An 18,415-nucleotide genomic window follows, 5' to 3' on the forward strand; every position below is an offset into this window, starting at 1 on the left:
TGTGCACCACCTTGTGTACCTAATGTAGATCTGACTCGTGTTTGTACTACCTCAGGCTAGGCTCACTCTTGCTGTGTCTGCTGTATCTCCTTCCTCCCAGTCTGTGCTCCCTTCGGTAAGTGATCTCCAATGCTCCAATGCAACTACAACACACATCACTGCGAAATGCTCAAAGAACTAGATTGGTCATCACTAGAGTCTAGGCGCAAAGTTCACCTTTCCTGTCTCACCCTCAAATACTTTCTGGGCAAGCTACCCAGCTACCTGAACAAGCTCCTCACCCCTACCACATGCAGTACCTATCACCTGAGATCAGACTCCAAAAGACTATTCATGGTCCCAAGACTCAACAAAGTATCCGGACGTTCCTCCTTCTCCTTCCGTGCACCCCAAAACTGGAACAACCTACCAGAGACTCTCATATCCACCACCAGCTTAAGTTCTTTCAAATCTAAGGCTGTCTCACACTTTAATCTGGTCTGTAACTGTTTCATACGCTCATAATATATATTTTCTTTAACTGTGCATGCAATGTCTTGTATATAATGTATATCTTGCTCATTTATGTAACTGTATTTGTAACCATGTATTATTTTGTTTTACTCTGTGCCCAGGACATACTTGAAAATGAGAGGTAACTCTCAATGTATTACTTCCTGGTAAAATATTTTATAAATAAATAAATAAATCTGGAATGGGCTAGAGTACTCTGGGCTTCCATGCAGTACTTGGGTGTCTACCTCTCTTGGTCAGCCTAGTGCAGACCCTCTCCAGGATTCCTGACCTAGTTAACAGGCGATCCCTTCAGGCATCCTACCCCTAGCGCTACCTCAAGGTGACTCGGACAGCTATAGCCCCTCTCCAGACCCACTAACTCCTCTCAGGTTCCCAGGTTGTCCCTGTGGTTCCATCCCAACACAGCACAAAGTGGCAGCATACACTTTCCCTGTTTCCTAGTGTGCCTAGCAAAAGCCTGTCCTGTTGACAGGTATCTCAGCAGCGCCTCCAATTGTAACGGGTTTCCCCCCCCCCCAATCTCACATTGGCCCGGGTACTCTAACAACCAACCCCCATTACGTGTTCGTGTTTGGTGGTGCACCTGTAGGCAACAGGACTCCTGAGTCTCCCGCTTGATGGTATTAGGGGATGTCATCAGGACAGGTAGCTGAGGTAGTGGGTGCAAGTTCAACTTACATCATGTGCAGCGCCTCCACCTCATCAGGGTCTATGCTTCCGCAGGGAGATGGTCCTGCTGAGGAACTCCTTCTTGGTGGTGCCATCCACTGCTGAGTAACTTCACACTCACACAGTGGAGGTATATTCAAACAGGGCATCTTTATTGATGGTGGCATGGGCAAGCTGCCCCTCACAGCTAACAGCTCAGCCGCTCATCTCACTGCAGCACTCCACTAGAAAGGTCCCTTCTCCTCTAATAGAGCTGCTTTCCACCTATCCTCTCAGAGAGATTCCCCAGCTTCTCTGGCTGCTGTAAGCTCCTCTCTTGAGCTGCTTTGTCTCTCTCAGCTCCTCTAACTCTGCTGCGTCTGCTCACTGACTCACAGCTAGCAGGAGGCACTGCAACACTGTTGCAACCCTTCATGTGCCTCTCACTGAACAGAGGCAGCACAACAACAGGAAACTGAACTTCTAACTTTAGGCAGTGCTGTGTCTTATATCACCCCCCGGAGAACAAACATGCTCTGTACCACTAAGTGGGAACACACTGCATGCTGTCACTTCCTTTGGGAACATATGACACCTCACCAGGGTTTGAGGGCAAACCTCCATGATGACTACTGGCAATCCTGCATACTTACCAGGTTTACTGCCAGCATGAGAAAGAGATATGTACACCAATCTTAGACATGGCTACACCTAAAAACCTTTTAATACCTCCAATGCACAAACAGACATTTACTCACAGACACAGTGAGTTTTAAAATCAATAGGAGCGCCCGACCCGGCTGTCCAGCAGCAAACACCAGTCTCTGGCAGTCCTTGCCGGTAGCCGCGTGTATCTCACGATGCTCCGGTGTCAGCGCGGTGACGTCACCGCGCTGACACCGGAGCATCGCGAGATACACGCGGCTACCGGCAAGGACTGCCAGGGACTGGTGTTTGCTGGTGGACAGCCGGGTCGGGCGCTCCTATTGATTTTAAAACTCACTGTGTCTGTGAGTATATGTCTGTTTGTGCATTGGAGGTATTAAAAGGTTTTTAGGTATTGCGCAATCCTCTGCCCCCTTTTTTATCCCTGGTTGGAGTTGCATATACAGGAATACGGGAGTGGACACAGATGACAACACCTGGAGAAAAAGATCTTATCTGAGCCTATCCGAAGACGGCGCACCTCGTGGGGTTCGTGCTGTGCCTGAAAACGCTGGGACTTGGAAAATCACAGATTCTCTCCACTGCATGCTGCCTGCTTTGCATCTAGTAAGTAGGCACGGGTTGAAGCTGTATATGGGGGAATTCAATTGATGAAACAATACTGCGCAATGTTTTGTCTATGGTTTTTATCATACACCACAGGATAACAGTCTGCAGCAAAAAAGGAAAAAAAACTCCTCCTGTTTTTCTTCACAAATCTTGGGAACTGAGTCCATTTACCACTCAAACATCTGAAAGGAAGGACTCCACTTTCATCACTTATATCCTTTATTTTTATGGACATTGCTTATTATAGTAATATTCACAATTATATTGTACACTTTGCGCCAGGTTATTTTCTATATTTGTATATTCACCATTGTATTGGGGAGTTCTAGAGATAATTCCCCTTATAGAACACTAGGCTGCATTTATTATTTCATTTTATTTATTGTGCACAGCACTGTTTATATAGGTTTAGCGCTGAATTTAGTTATTTTGTTTTTGTCAGTAAATTGCATAAGCCAGCACTCTTCTTACTTGCTGCGCGTGTATAACAGACACTTCGTTTTCGCTCCCCGAGCAGTCTCTACTTACTGCAGTGTCCTGCAATCAGCGGCTTACAAATTCTTGTGAAACAGAAATTCAAAGTATCAGCACATCAGCAATGGTGTCCAAATATGCGCAAATCGCACTGTTTGTTAGATCATGTGCAGATTAGAAAAACATGCACTGAGGTTCGGGGGATATACTAGGGTGACCATTCGTACCGATTTTACCGGGACAGTCCCGTTTTTTTGTGTCCTGTCCAGGTTTTAAGTCGTCCCGGTTTTTGTCCCGGTTTTTGTCCCTGGTCCCGGTATTGCGGGGCAGCGGCGGTGAGGAGAATGCGGCGGCCGGTAAGTATTTTGTATGTGTGTGTGTGAATGCAGCCGGGGGGACTGAATGAAGGAGAATGCCGGGGGCGGGACTTAAAATGCCGGCCAGCCTGCAGGGGATTGGTTGCAGGCATGTCAGAGGAAGCCGAGGGCGGGACTTCCGCTTTGTGCAGAGCACACGTGTCTTCCCGCACCCGGCTCCTCTGTGCGCGGTGAGTGTCCCCCTTCTGTCCCGGGTCCCAGCAAGGGGGGGTAATAGGAGGTGGTAGCGGGGGTGCGCCTGCCTTTGTACCACCTTGTACCTTTGCCCCCCCCCGGCGCTCCCAGCATTGCCCCCGCCGGCGCTCCCAGCATTGCCCCCCCCGGCGCTCCCACTATTGCCCCCCCAGCACTCCCACTATTGCCCTCCCGGTGCTCCCACTATTGCCCCCCCGGCACTCCCACCATTGCCCCCCCGGCGCTCCCACCATTGCCCCCCGGCGCTCCCACCTTTGCCCATCGGCGCTCCCACCATTGCCCATCAGCGCTCCCACCATTGCCCCCCCGGCGCTCACAGCTTTGCCCCCCGGCGCTCACTTCCCCCCGTCCCCTTGGTGTGGGAGATGGGCTCGGGGGCGGGCAGTGGTTTCTGCGCGGTCGCGGGCGGTGCAGGGGCTGGCGGGCGGTGCAGGGGGAGGCGGGGTGTATCTGTGTGTGTGTATCAGTGTGTGTATCAGTGTGTGTATCTGTGTGTGTGGGTGTGGGTGTGGGTGTGGGTGTGTGTGTGTGTATCTGTGTGTGTGTGTATCTGTGTGTGTGTGTATCTGTGTGTGTGTGGGTGTGTATCTGTGTGTGTATCGGTGTGTGTGTGTATCAGTGTGTGTGTGTGTATCAGTGTGTGTATCAGTGTGTGTGTGTATGTGTATCAGTGTGTGTGTGTGTATGTGTATCAGTGTGTGTGTATGTGTATCAGTGTGTGTGTGTGTGTGTGTGTGTGTGTGTGTGTGTGTGTGTGTGTGTGTGTGTGTGTGTGTGTGTGTGTGTGTGTATCTGTGTGTGTGTATCTGTGTGTGTGTGTATCTGTGTGTGTGTGTGTGTGTGTGTATCTGTGTGTGTGTGTGTGTGTGTGTGTGTGTGTGTGTGTGTGTGTGTGTGTGTGTGTGTGTGTGTGTGTATCTGTGTGTGTATCAGTGTGTGTGTGTGTGTATCAGTGTGTGTGTGTATCAGTGGGTGTGTGTGTGTGTATCAGTGGGGGGGTGTTGTGTGTATCAGTGGGTGTGTGTGTGTATCAGTGGGTGTGTGTGTGTATCAGTGGGTGTGTGTGTGTATCAGTGGGTGTGTGTGTGTGTATCAGTGTGTGTGTATCAGTGGGTGTGTGTGTGTGTATCAGTGGGGGTGTGTGTGTGTATCAGTGGGGGTGTGTGTATCAGTGGGGGTGTGTGTGTGTGTATCAGTGGGGGTGTGTGTGTATCAGTGGGGGGGGGGTGTGTATCAGTGGGGGTGTGTGTGTATCAGTGGGGGGGGTGTGTATCAGTGGGGGTGTGGGGGTGTATCAGTGGGGGTGTGTGTGTATCAGTGGGGGGGGGGGGTGTATCAGTGGGGGTGTGTGTGTGTGTATCAGTATCAGTGTGTGTGTGTATCAGTATCAGTGTGTGTGAGTAACAGTATCAGTGTGTGTGTGTAACAGTATCAGTGTGTGTGTGTGTGTGTGTATCAGTGGGGGGGGTGTGTATCAGTGGGGGGGTGTGTGTATCAGTGTGTGTGTGTCTCCCTCCCTCTCTCTCTCCCTCTCTCTCTCTCTCCCTCCCTCTCTCTCCCTCTCTCTCCCTCCCTCTCTCTCCCTCTCTCTCCCTCCCTCTCTCTCCCCCACCCTGTCTCCCTCCTTCCCTCCCACCCTGTCTCCCACCTTCCCTCCCACCCTGTCTCCCTCCCACCCTGTCTCCCACCCTGTCTCCCTCCTTCCCTCCCACACTGTCTCCCACCCTGTCTCCCTCCTTCTCTCCCATCCTGTCTCCCACCCTGTCTCCCTCGTTCCCTCCCACCCTGTCTCCCTCCTTCCCTTCCACCCTGTCTCCCACCCTGTCTCCCTCCTTCCCTCCCACCCTGTCTCCCACCCTGTCTCCCTCCGTCCCTCCCACCCTGTCTCCCACCCTGTCTCCCTCTTCCCTCCCACCCTGTCTCCCTCATTCCCTCCCACCCTGTCTCCCTCCTTCCCTCCCACCCTGTCTCCCTCCTTCCCTCCCACCCTGTCTCCCTCCTTGCCTCCCACCCTGTCTCCCTCCTTCCCTCCCACCCTGTCTCCCTCCTTCCCTCCCACCCTGTCTCCCACCATGTCTCCCTCCTTCCCTCCCACCCTGTCTCCCTCCTTCCCTCCAACCCTGTCTCCCACCCTGTATCCCTCCTTCCCTCCCACCCTCCCTCCCTGTCTCCCTCCCTCACCCTCCCTGTCTCACCCTCCCTCCCTCCCTCCCTGTCTCACCCTCCCTGTCTCACCCTCCCTGTATCACCCTCCCTGTCTCACCCTCCCTTACCCTCCCTGTCTCACCCTCCCTGTCTCACCCTCCCTGTCTCACCCTCCCAGTCTCACCCTCCCAGTCTGACCCTCCCAGTCTCACCCTCCCAGTCTCACCCTCCCTGTCTCACCCTCCCTGTCTCACCCTCCCTGTCTCACCCTCCCTCACCCTGTCTCTGTCCCTCCCTCCCTCCCTCTCTGTCTCCCTCCCTCCTCCCTGTCTCCCTCCCTCACCCTCCCTCCCTGTCTCCCTCCCTCGCCCTGTCTCCCTCCCTCGCCCTCCCTCCCTGTCTCCCTCCCTTGCCCTCCCTCTCTGTCTGTCTCCCTCCCTCGCCCTCCCTTCCTGTCTGTCTCCCTCGCTCACCCTCCCTTCCTGTCTGTCTCCCTCCCTCGCCCTCCCTTCCTGTCTGTCTCCCTCCCTCGCCCTCCCATCCTGTCTCCCTCCCTCGCCCTCCCTCCCTGTCTCACCCTCCCTCACCCTCCCTGTCTCACCCTCCCTTACTCTCCCTGTCTCACCCTCCCTCACCCTCCCTGTCTCACCCTCCCTCACCCTCCCTGTCTCACCCTCCCTGTCTCACCCTCCCTCACCCTCCCTAACTCTGTCTCCGTCCCTCCCTGTCTCCCTCCCTGTCTCCCTCCCTCCTCCCTGTCTCCCTCCCTTGCCCTCCCTACCTGTCTCCCTCCCTCGCCCTCCCTCCCTGTCTGTCTCCCTCCCTAGCCCTCCCTCCCTGTCTGTCTCCCTCCCTCGCCCTCCCTTCCTGTCTGTCTCCCTCCCTCACCCTCCCTTCCTGTCTGTCTCCCTCCCTCACCCTCCCTTCCTGTCTGTCTCCCTCCCCCTCCCTTCCTATCTCCCTCGCCCTCCCTTCCTGTCTCCCTCCCTCGCCCTCCCTTCCTGTCTCCCTCCCTCACCCTCCCTTCCTGTCTCCCTCCCTCGCCCTCCCTGTCTCCAGTCCTCGCCCTCCCTCCCTGTCTCCCTCCCTCGCCCTCCCTCCCTGCCTCCCTCCCTCGCCCTCCCTCCCTGTCTCCCTCGCCCTCCCTCCCTGTCTCCCTCCCTCGCCCTCCCTTCCTGTCTCCCTCCCTCGCCCTCCCTCCCTGTCTCCCTCACCCTCTGTCTTATCTTAACTGCCGTATACTTCACCGAAGTAACCTACTCTGCTTTCTTCCTGATCTAACTCAAATTTCACGCGGGAGACATCGGAAGACAGGTAAGGAACACCTCCCCTCCAGTATAGTACCTTGAGGGACTGTGGATCAGGTAAGATCCCAGGCGGGATTGCTGCTTTTAGAAATTGTGAAGAGGGCATCCAGACACTGGTTAATGGGTTCAGAATCATTCACATCTGGGTTTTTTTTTTTGTTCGATTATTGAGGTGTACACACACACACACACACACACACATACACACACACACACACATACACACACACACACACTCTCTCTCTAATGGTAGTAAAGTATAAGTGTACTACAATAAATAAACTGTTATATATATATATATAAAAAAAAAAAAAATGTGTCCCGGTTTTTAATTTTCAAAATCTGGTCACCAGATATAACCCTCCTTTCATCAGGGACATACAGTATTCCTAATGTGCTGCTACTCTGAATTCCTGTTTCATGAGTATGTATTTTTCCTCACAGTGGTGTTTTGTAAGGAAAAGGTGCCAGAAGCATAAGTAAAGAAAACATGGATCTATATGGAAACTCTAATAATGACTCCAGCTTTAAATAAAGAAATGTGACAGAAGAAGCATTGAGGTGCACCCGGGCAGTAACATTCCTAATCATTTCATTACTTAGATTGTAAGCTCTTCGGGGCAGGGACTGCTTTTTCTAAAAGTCTACATTTATGTATGAAGCGCTTATTCTTATTATGTCATATGTATTACTGCTGTAAAGCACTGTGTACGTGGATGGCGCTATATAAATAAAGATATACATACATACGTACATAGACTATTCATCACTAAAAAAAAAGGTGCTGGAACTCAGGTCTGGTGAATTCTCCCACAAAATAGTCCTGACTTTGAACCACTGCACAGCAAGGTCTTACCTCATGCTGTAGAGAACGTGCCCATCAGGATACACACGCAGCATGATGTTATCTGTTGTTGTGTCATGAATGAAGGATCGTTTGGAGTGCACGAAGAAGACGTCGGGGACCCAGATCTTCTTCACCAGTCTACTATCGAAGGTCATGCTCTTGTTGGTGCTGCTGGGGAATGACAGTCGCTCGTCCTTCCAGTAATGTCTCAAGTATAGTGTCATGGTGAAGTCCTGAATTAAGTACAAAAAATATATTTAAGGAAACTCCTCTGCTGCCATTCCATATCTCTCACTCTCATTGTATCACAATCATTTTTGTCACAGATACTCTCTGATGGGTTGTCAAGCGAGCCAGCAGTTTTCCTGGGGCCCAGGACGAGTTTCCACCTGGCGGCAGCTTTGAGAGCATGCCCCCTCTCTCTCTTACACTCCCCATCGCCCCCATATCTCTCACACACCTCCTCGCTCTCACACACCCCTCTCTCCCTCTATTTCTCTCCCCTTTCTCACGCTCCCCCTCTCTCTACTCCCATCTCTCACTCTCCCTTTTCTCTCACTTCCCTCCCTCTCTTCCCCCTCACTCACCTCTCTGTTTTACTCCCACCCCTCTCTACCCCCCCTTTCTCTCTCTCCTTTTCTCTCACTCTTCCCTGCCTCTCACTCTTCCCTCCCCCTCTATGCTCCCTCTCTCTCGCCCCCTCTCTCTCATTCTACCACCATCTCCCCCCTCCAGTTCCACGGCTGAGGGAAGCTGGGGCCCTGCGGCAGGATGCGGAAGTTCGGCCCGACTTCTAAGCAGCTCAAACTTCCGGTGCCGTTCGCATGCACATGGGGGGAAGGCGGGTTGGCATGGAGGACTGCGCAGCTGATTAAAGCTGGGGCCCTGCGGCAGGATCAGGAAGTTAGGCCTGGCTCTCCCCCGCTGTCGGCAGCCCTGTGGGTTGTTGCTGTAAGCTTCAATACTCTCACCCTCTTAACCTCTTGAGTTCTGCCTGACATAACATTTACTGACCTAAAAGTCCTGCTGTGGTGCTGCATAACGTAACAGTTAGGTCACAGGCGGGGAAAAACACTTCAACCCTTTGAGTGCCGAAGGGGTAACAGCACCAGAGTGCCATAACCCCTCTGGCAAATCGCGATTCTGTGATCGCAGCATCAGTGATGAGGCAAATGGAAGAGGAATCCTCCTCTTCTGTTCCTCTTCTGGCCAGACTGCTTTCAGTGATCCATAGGATATCCCCTGGCCAACAAAAAAGCCCATGACATAGCTACTACAGCATGAGGCTCCTGGAGTGCAGACTCAATGGGTTAAGAGCAGCTCGCAAAATATTGAAAGGTTACATAGTGATGCCACCTTTTGAAACTGAAAGGGGAGACTCTCAGGCTTTAGATATTGGGTGGCTTTGTGAAATCCCAGAAATCCCTGGTGTCTGTTTGCTTTGCCATTCGCTTATAAATCTCTACATATGGCAGTTAATTGTTGGATGTGGAGCTAAACTTGAAGAAGTTTCTGAGGTACTGGTTAACTTTGTGAAACTATCCTCAACGGAAGTTGAAATGGGGTGGTGACCTTGTTCAATCTTGGATGGGGTTTGCCTCCACAAAATCCCCAATCTCTCTTGGGTATTTGTAATCATTACGCTGATAAAAAGTGTTTTGACCAAGTGCATCAGGCTGTCCTTTTAAAGTAGCAATCTCTAAAGAAGGCTGCATGATTCTAGCTCACATAATGTTAGTATCTTGCCCCCTTAGTATTTCCCGTTCTTTTTTCTTCTTTTTTTTAAATTTTGTCGTTAAAATCATGGTTTTCGAAATCTCTACCATACCTGGGCCTGTAACTCAGATAGCAGGGGGTTCCTGAGCCAGAAATCAAAACTGTTCAGCTTAGGAGACCCCCTGTTCCCGCAAACTTAAAAAAATTACATTAAAGCAGCTTCATTACCTTAGCGGCTATCCGCTAAGGCAATGAAGGGGTTAAGGCACAATAGCAGGTATATTGGGAGCAATTGCCCCCAATAAACATTGCAATACACAACACCCCCACCCCCTGTGCCCCCAACAACCCCTATACCCCCCTAACATACATAAAAGCAATTGTTCGCTTTTATGCACAGGAATGTTACTAGAGGCCGGTGGAGGTCCTCAGGTGGTCCCCGCGGGTGTCCAGGGGCCCGCAGGTGTCCGTGTGCCTCCAGGTGGTCCCCGCAGGTGTCCAGAGGCCCCACAGGGGTCCCTGGGTGGTCCTCGCGGGTGTCTTGGGATCCTCTGGTGGTTCCCCCAGGTGTCCGGGGGTCCTCAGGTGGTCCACGCAGGTCCCCGCTGGCCTGCGGTACCAATTCTGTGCCCCCCCCAAATATGTCCAATACTTTGAAATAAATACACCCCTCCCTAACACATACAGTACAGTAATGGGCAAAATTACTATTATCCAGATATGGATAATAGTGCATTTGCCCATTTAAAATAAAACATTAACAAGCAGAAATAAAGTAAATAAAAGTTGCACTCACCCCTGGCAGCCTGCCACAATGAAGGCCGTCCTCATCCTCATCACCGTCCATGTCCTCCATTGCCAGAAGCAATACAATAAAAAGTACATCTAATGGCCCCTAACCCCTTAATCACCTTGGCGGTTAGTAACTTCTATAGTAATTAAGGGGTTAACCCACCCTCCCCCTCTACCCACCAGGAGGCAAAACCACCCTCCCCAGGCAACTACCACCACCCTCCACCAATTAATTGGTACAGTGGGTACATCATGCTCATATAATATGGGCATGATTTGCCACTCTAGCAATAAATGGCGAAGAAAAAGAAAAAAACAGGCCCAAAATAAAACACATTACATAGAAAAATCAACACATTACTAATGCCAATTAACCAAATGATTGGCACAGAGGGTACTCCATGCCCATATAATATGGGCATGATTTAACACTATGGTAGTCAATGGTGCAACACAACAAAATTACCACCAATCAACTAAGCAAATACCAAATAAACACCAGAATTAACAATTAAAACACCAAAACAAAACCACCAATAAATAAAAGAAAGCTCCAAATAAACACCATCATTCAAAATCAAAATATCAAAAATAAACCACTATTAAAAAGCAAACACCAAAAAACACACATAAATAAACAATTGAAAACACCATAAAAAATGCCATCATACAAATCAAAACAAAATAAATAGCATAAAAATTAAAACAAAGAACAAAAATACATTTAAAATACATAAAAGCAAGCATTTGCAAAAAAAAAAAAAAAACATTGCTTGTCACTGTGTGTATGTATAGCCCTAAAGGGTCATACATAAATACATTTGCAATCAATGGGCAATAAAAAAATAAAAAATACAATGAAAAAACCTGTAAAAGAAAAATAACTTACATTCAATGTTTTTCTTACCTTTAGATGTCTTCACCCTCCGATTCCCATGGTCTCTGGAAGCTCTCGAACAAATCCACGATCAAAAATAGCAACGGACCACATGTAAAGTCCAAAGTCCTTTTCTTCTTTCTTTATCTTCATCTGTTATTGTAATCCATTTGGTGGTCTTCATCTTCATTCATCTTCATCTGTAACACCATTGTAATCCTTTTGGGGAGGAGGTCTTCACACCTCAGCTTCTTGGCATCAAATGACGCAGCACAGGCTTTTATAGGGCCTGTGACATCACATTTGAGTGGCAAATGGTTCCCACACCATCTGATTGGCTGGGATAACCATGTGCCTCTTTTTTTTTTGGATGTGACGTCATGTAAAGGGAGCGAAGCCAGCCAATCAGAATGTTTTATTTACTTTATTTCTGCTGGTTAATGTTTTATTTTAAATGGGCAAATGCACTATTATCCCATAATAGTAATAGTATAATAGTAATTTTGCCCATTATTGCCCCTATGTGTTAGAGGGGAGGTGGGGAGGTGGGTGTATTTATTTCAAAGTATTGGTAAAAAAAAAAATTGGGCAAAGGATTGGTACCGCAAGCCTGTGGGACACCCGGACACCCGCGGACCCCCAGACACCTGTGTGGACCATCTGAGGACTACTGGTCACCCATGGGAACCACCCGAGGACCCCCAGACATCCGCGGAACCACCCCCGCGGGGACCACCTGCGGGGATTACCTACAAAATTACTATTATCCAGATATGGATAATAGTGATTACCTACAGGATTGGTACCGGAAGCCAGTGGGACACCCGGACACCCAGACACCCATGGGGACCACCTGAGGGCCCCTGGGGACAACAAATGCTTTTATGCATGTCTCCATCTCTTTTGCGCCAGCCTTTAGCTTGTGAAAAGAAATGGTGGGTTTTTACAGCACAATAAACTTAACGCTGCTTTATGAATAGCGCTGACTGTCAAAACCTGTTGTGTTTGTCATTTGGACGATCGTATGACTTTTTTTAATCACTGACTGTTTTTTGGTGATAAAAAGCCATTATAGTGCGATACTGCAGTGTTATCACTGCTTTGTGAGTCGCGCAGCAGGCAGTATCGCACTATAAAGGCATTTATCGCACTTATCACTGCTTTGTGAATCGGCCCCTATGTGTCTATGTTAAGTCTACTGTGTCTATAGGGTCTATGGTACGTATGGAAAAACAAGGTATTTATGGGAATGATTCTTTTTAAAGTGTGTCAATACATTATGTTTAATTCTTCCACTGTCAAAGAAATTAAATATTTAACCAAATATCTTTACATGCAGATGTAGTTTGATAGACGGTTTACTTTTTTTTTGCATTATTTTGACACTAGGACCATAACTTTACACATACCCCATTATGCCAGTTTGGCAAAGTTTAGTATCTTTGCTTCCAGCGTGTCATGTTTGTGCCAGCGTGTCATGTTTGTGCCAGCGTGTCATGTTTGTGCCAGCGTGTCATGTTTGTGCCAGCGTGTCATGTTTGTGCCAGCGTGTCATGTTTGTGCCAGCGTGATATGTTTGTGCCAGTGTGTCATGTTTGTGCCAGTGTGTCATGTTTGTGCCAGCGTGATATGTTTGTGCCAGCGTGTCATGTTTGTGCCAGCGTGATATGTTTGTGCCAGTGTGTCATGTTTGTGCCAGTGTGTCATGTTTGTGCCAGTGTGACATGTTTGTGCCAGTGTGTCATGTTTGTGCCAGTGTGTCATGTTTGTGCCAGTGTGTCATGTTTGTGTTTGTGCCAGTGTGACATGTTTGTGCCAGTCTGTCATGTTTGTGCCAGTGTGTCATGTTCATGCCAGTGTGATATTAGATATGTTTTGGCCATTTAGGGTTAAAGCTAAGCACATGGGTTCATTTAAATGTGTAATGCTGGAAATTCATTTACCCCTTGACAAATATATTGCAAAGCCCTCACAGGGTTAATATTTGTGTATAATAGCAAGAAAGATTAGATAAAAACAAACCATATCGACTTCAGAAATACTATCCAAGCTCTCAACTTGTACATCCACACCAACAGGAATCGCAGGACCTGCAGCAAAGAAGATTTAAACATATTTGATTGTTTATTCTCAAAGAATATCCAATTCATCTGTGACCTTCTATGACCAGATGATAGTATTAAAAATGCTTTAGCCTGTACTGTGAAATGCTACCCTACAGTACCTCTAAAGCTTACATTTCCTTGTAAAAGGGATGCTTAGTATTACTTACAAAGACACAACCAGAATAAAGAGGATGGTACCGTGTTAGCCTGTAGAGCGATAATAGACAGAACACAAGTAAGGTATTGTAGAAGTTATTCCTTTAATAGTGCAAGATTCCAGGTCTACTAGAGTTCCTTCTCCAGATCTCAGTGTTTGAGACTCCTGAAAGCTTGAAGAAGGGACCCTAATAATCCTGAAAGCTTGTACACTTTAGAATCACTAGTTACCTTTAGCAGCTATCGCTTCTACCTTGATTTTGATCTGTCTAAGTAGGATAATATAAAAGCTACTATAAAACAGTTTAATGTTATCTAAAGATGGTGTAAGAATAAAAGGGATGATAAAACTCCTGAATACTCCAATAGACCAAAAAAAATCACAAATAAAATCTGCATCATAAGTTTATTAAGGCAGAAGAAAGGACAATTAGTACAGTAGTGTTTGTCATAAAAGTGTAGGGGGAGAGAACAGGGACATCTGTACAAGGATGGGCAGTAAAGGGGGACTAGCTCCAGTGTTTCGAACAAGAAAGTTGGGCATAACTTCTGGCAGTGGCCACCTGGGTGGGCCCCCCTCCAGTGCTTGGTAGGGCCTGGACAGACCCCGCACCCCTTGCTACACAAGTAGAGCCTGGGGGAAGGGGGTGAGGAAGATTGAGAAAGAGAGGGGTTGAGAGCCTGGGGGGGGGGGGGGGAGAGAAAGGGGGTAGTGAGAGGGGGTGGAAAAGAGAGGAGGGGAGTGAGAGGGGAGAGAGTGAGAGCAGGCAGGAGTGAGAAGGGGCAGAGCAGGGGGAAGTGAGAATGGGGAGCAATAGAGGGAGGTGGTATAGAGAGAGAGGGGGGGGAGTGAGAGAGGAAGAGGGGGTATAGGAAGAGATGGGGAGAGTGAAAGAAGGGGTGAGATAGAGAGGGGGAGATGTTGAGTGAGACAGAGGGGGAGGGAGAGTGGGAGAGTGAGAGAGAGGTTGGAGGGAGAGTGAGCGAGAGAGGGGAGAAGGGTTTAAAGAGAGGGTACGTGTGTGATAGAGAGAGAGAGGGGGGAGTGTGTGAGAGATGGAGGGGACACACTGGCCTCGCGGGCATCTGACACGGGTGGAGGAGTGGACACCCCCACCCAACAACCTATAGCCTCAGTGGAGACTCTAGTCCCCGGGAAAGCTGTCGGCCAATGGATTTATTGTTCTTTTACAACAAGGCACTGATCTTTCAACATTTTTCAATTTAAATCCCAATGACCCTATAAAGGAGGCTTGAATGCTGAAACACTTATTTTTCATAAGCACAATTTTACAAGTAGAGTTGCTACTTTACCAAACTACAGTAGTAACACTTTCTAAATACAAAAAAAGCAACCAGAGCGAGAGATGTGATCCACAAATGAATACAACAATTGAGAGCTACAGTATGCAAGGTGTTACCTCACGTAAAATAAAATGTTTTGTTTTTTTCCCCACTCTTGTATGGAACACAATGTTTTCCCACGTTCTGGAAATAAGTGTTTAACATGTTTAAAACATATTTAAAACATATATGTTAATATACTTTCAGAAAGCAGGTCATTCCAACATGAATAGGACCAAAAACGAAACAACTGTTTTAATTCACCTTGGGCTGCCAATAGCATGGTAAATAAGCTGTGCGTGTACATGCAAACACAAACCATAACCAATTTAATGCATGGGAAATTCTGAAAGATTAGAAGACTGTAAGAGACCTTTTAATGACATCTCAAAGAATTGTGATTATATACAGTGGTTTCCTTTCCATCTGCGGTTTCATGCTATTTACTTTTGTGTACAGAATCATCTGTATTAATAATAAGGTCATTCTACTCTTGCAGCAAAATCACTGAAGCTGAAACACAATTGTACTAATGGTCTATCCTATTACTGTAAAACATGTCATTTCCTAATATTCCCCTCTGCTTGTTTATTATGGGGATTCAGATAGCTATGAAATCTCTTGAAGCAACTAAGGCCTACAAATATTTACAGACATGACATGCCATCTCTGCGGTTTGTATCCCTATCTCAACTTCTATTCATGAGGTGGAGGAGGGGTGACCTGATGTTGCAGTGTTAGTAGTACAGTACATAGAAAGAAGGCATGAACCAGTGCACTCCAATCAGTGAATGAAACACACATACTGCAAATCCCTTGCTGCACAAAGCTGGGCCGCTCACTAGATAATATTATTATATCTGAATAACCATACACAGAGAGGCACAACCAAGGTCCCCGCTGTGTATTCATCTTTTATTCCTTGTTTAGTTTCATTGTCATAGACATTTACAATCGACACTGATTCACTGATAAAAAAAAATGAAACATACAGTGAATATGTATTTCATAGCCTCCAACCTTTCACAGGTCAAAATAGGTACACATGCGTCTATTATAGCCATACACCACTCACATATACCCCCCACATCTCTCATATAGACCCCACACCCTTAATATACCCTTACATCCTTTATATAACCCCACCCCTCATAGAGACCCTACCTCCTATCAAATACTGTATCCCCCTCATATACGCTACACCCCTTATATGGACCCCTTATATACCCCCTGACAGGGCCAGCTGGGACTTTTGTGGGGCTCGCTGCAGGGGCTTTTGCAGGGTCACTTACCTTGTCCGGCATGGCATGTCTTCCTCAGATGACGCAGCGTCATGTTAATGCGGGGCTATGTGATGTCACTTTGCCATGACAACAAGACACTGCAGGCGGAGATGACACCGGACACGAGAAGAGACAGTTACAGAGGCGCCGCGCTCTCCCCCTGCAATCAGTATCATTGTTGTGGAGGATGCTGGGCCTCTATAACTGCAGGGCTCGATACCGAGGCACCAATCGCGGTGCCATCAAACCGGTCCTGTCCCCTCATGTCCTGGAACTAGATTCCATATTCCTCTGTCTTCCCCTTTAGTTATGGGATTCATTTCTCCCTTCTTTAGTTGCCTGTCAGTTTCCCCTGTCCCAGCAGCAACGCTGTATGTAAAATGCAACATTATTGCAACATGTCGTTTACACAGCCTGTGTTGGTTGCCTGCAGCTCATATTCTCCTAGCTGAGAGTGGGCTATTCCTACCCCCCTGTCCTTGCTGACAGTTAGTATAGTCCCACTTCCTATCTAGTGTGACCCTTACTCCTCATTTCCTTTTGACCCTGGACTCTGAGTGAGTAACTGCCTGCTATTACCCCAGCAAGGCCTTTTTGTTTTACACTGTCTCATTATTGATACACTGCACAGCAGACAGAGAAGCCCTCTCTCCCCACACTCCATCTACAAGCACCTATCTCCCTGTGTTTTCCCTCAATAAAACCAAGAAAGAGAAAAGGACTTGTTTGTGCTTTGGAAGAGGTGAGACACGAGTTAAGCTACCTGGAGTCATTCATACACCATTCGTGACCCTGGCTTCAGGATAGTAAAACAAAGACCTGTGTTGGGGAATCACACAGCAGCTACTACTCAAAGACTTTATGCTATACAGAATAGTCCCTGCACACAAGGCAGCAGCTTTGCAAACAGACTGTACACACAAACCTAACTGCCTTTTTCTCTGTCTGAGTCCACCCGCTGCTCAGCCCCACAGTGAGGAGCCAACGGACATCTGTAAGTACAGCTACCCCAACGCTGCACGCTGCAGGACACCGCTCGGCATCATCTGAGACAGACGCCCATCGCTGACAAGGTAAAAGACCGCACGCCACACGCACTGGCAAAGGCCTACACACACCTACAGCATGGCAGAACTCAGAGCCTCACCAGACATCACGCAGGAAAGCGATCTCTCAGACACAGAGACCGCTGCGCATCTGCAACAGGCGCAGGCAGGCGCAAGGCCCAAACGGACAGTCACACTGACACAAAAGGGCCGCGAAAAATATGAGAGCGACATTGAAGCGCACCGCGCTAAATTAGAGTTGGCCTGGGAAACAACCGCATTGGAGTTACGCAATGTCGTTAGTATTGGCGATAATGCACAACAGCTCGCGCAGGCAATTATTCAAATAAAGTCTGATCACTCGTGCTACCAAGGGCTGTCAGAAACATACATCACCTACTTGACCAGAACCAACACCGGCGAAAGCCTGCAAGAAAGAGACTTACAAAATAACATTGATCTTGCACGTGACAGCCGCGTGCGGGCCGCCATCACAGACGCTCAAAGCGTGAGAAAAGAGCTCCTCCTGGAGACTGCATCGCAGCGCTCAAGCATATCCAGGCACTCATCTAGATCAGCAAGATCAGCGCAGTCTAACGCGTCCAGTGCAAGCACAAACGCTACCAAGGCACGAGCCGCCGCAGAGGCCGCACGTGCCAGGGCCGAATATAGTCGCAGAGAGGCAGCCGTAAGGACAGAAAGAGCGCGCATAGAAGAGGAGGAGCAGAATGCCGCTGCCAACGCCGCCGCCGCTGCCACTGCCGCCGCTGCCAATGCCGCCGCTGCAGCTACCGCCGCCGCTGCAAATGCCGCCGCTGCCGCGGCGCGTAAAAAGGCCGAATTGGACGCGGATCTAGAGGCACTAAATCAAGAGAAGGAAGCCGCTGCCGCTATAGCCCAAGCCGAAGTCCTAGAAGCAGCCGCGCAACAGGACGGCGGGGAGCAACCGTACAGACGGATTGCCTCAGAGGATCCGGCCCGACGCACTGAAGACTACGTAAGGAGCCTCTTCAGTGTAAACACCAGCGCACCATCTCAACACGGATGGAGCGACTCCACAGATACCGAAGACCTGCTAGGCCCACGAGGAGAAGACGCTGCTCCGTCAATGGTACATGCTGCCTGGGATAGCCACAGCCACAAGAGTGATCCACACGCCAGCGCGCACACGGATGCACCACAACAGGCTCGCAATCCAGGTACACCCACGCGGGAGAAAACAGCCCCTCACACTGGCCAGCAGCCATCACGCATCCACGCCAAGGAAGAGGCGACTGCACAGACCGTCCCAGCAACTACCTCAGAACGGGGC

General features: G+C 48.9%; 1 protein-coding gene across 2 annotated transcripts in view; it reads right to left on the reverse strand.

Annotated features, from left to right (window-relative positions):
• Positions 1–18,415, reverse strand: part of LOC142493415 (gamma-aminobutyric acid receptor subunit rho-2-like) — a 113,103-nt gene that overhangs the window by 52,788 nt on the left and 41,900 nt on the right. For both annotated transcript variants that reach the window (XM_075597443.1, XM_075597442.1), the window contains exons 3-4: positions 13,192–13,259; positions 7,794–8,017 (exon numbers count right to left, since the gene is read on the reverse strand). In XM_075597443.1, the coding sequence (XP_075453558.1) occupies positions 7,794–8,017; positions 13,192–13,259 (292 nt within the window). The remainder of the gene's footprint in view (positions 1–7,793; positions 8,018–13,191; positions 13,260–18,415) is intronic.

Source organism: Ascaphus truei, chromosome 4, assembly GCF_040206685.1.
Source record: "Ascaphus truei isolate aAscTru1 chromosome 4, aAscTru1.hap1, whole genome shotgun sequence".
In the NCBI taxonomy this organism is placed as follows: Eukaryota; Metazoa; Chordata; class Amphibia; order Anura; family Ascaphidae; genus Ascaphus; species Ascaphus truei.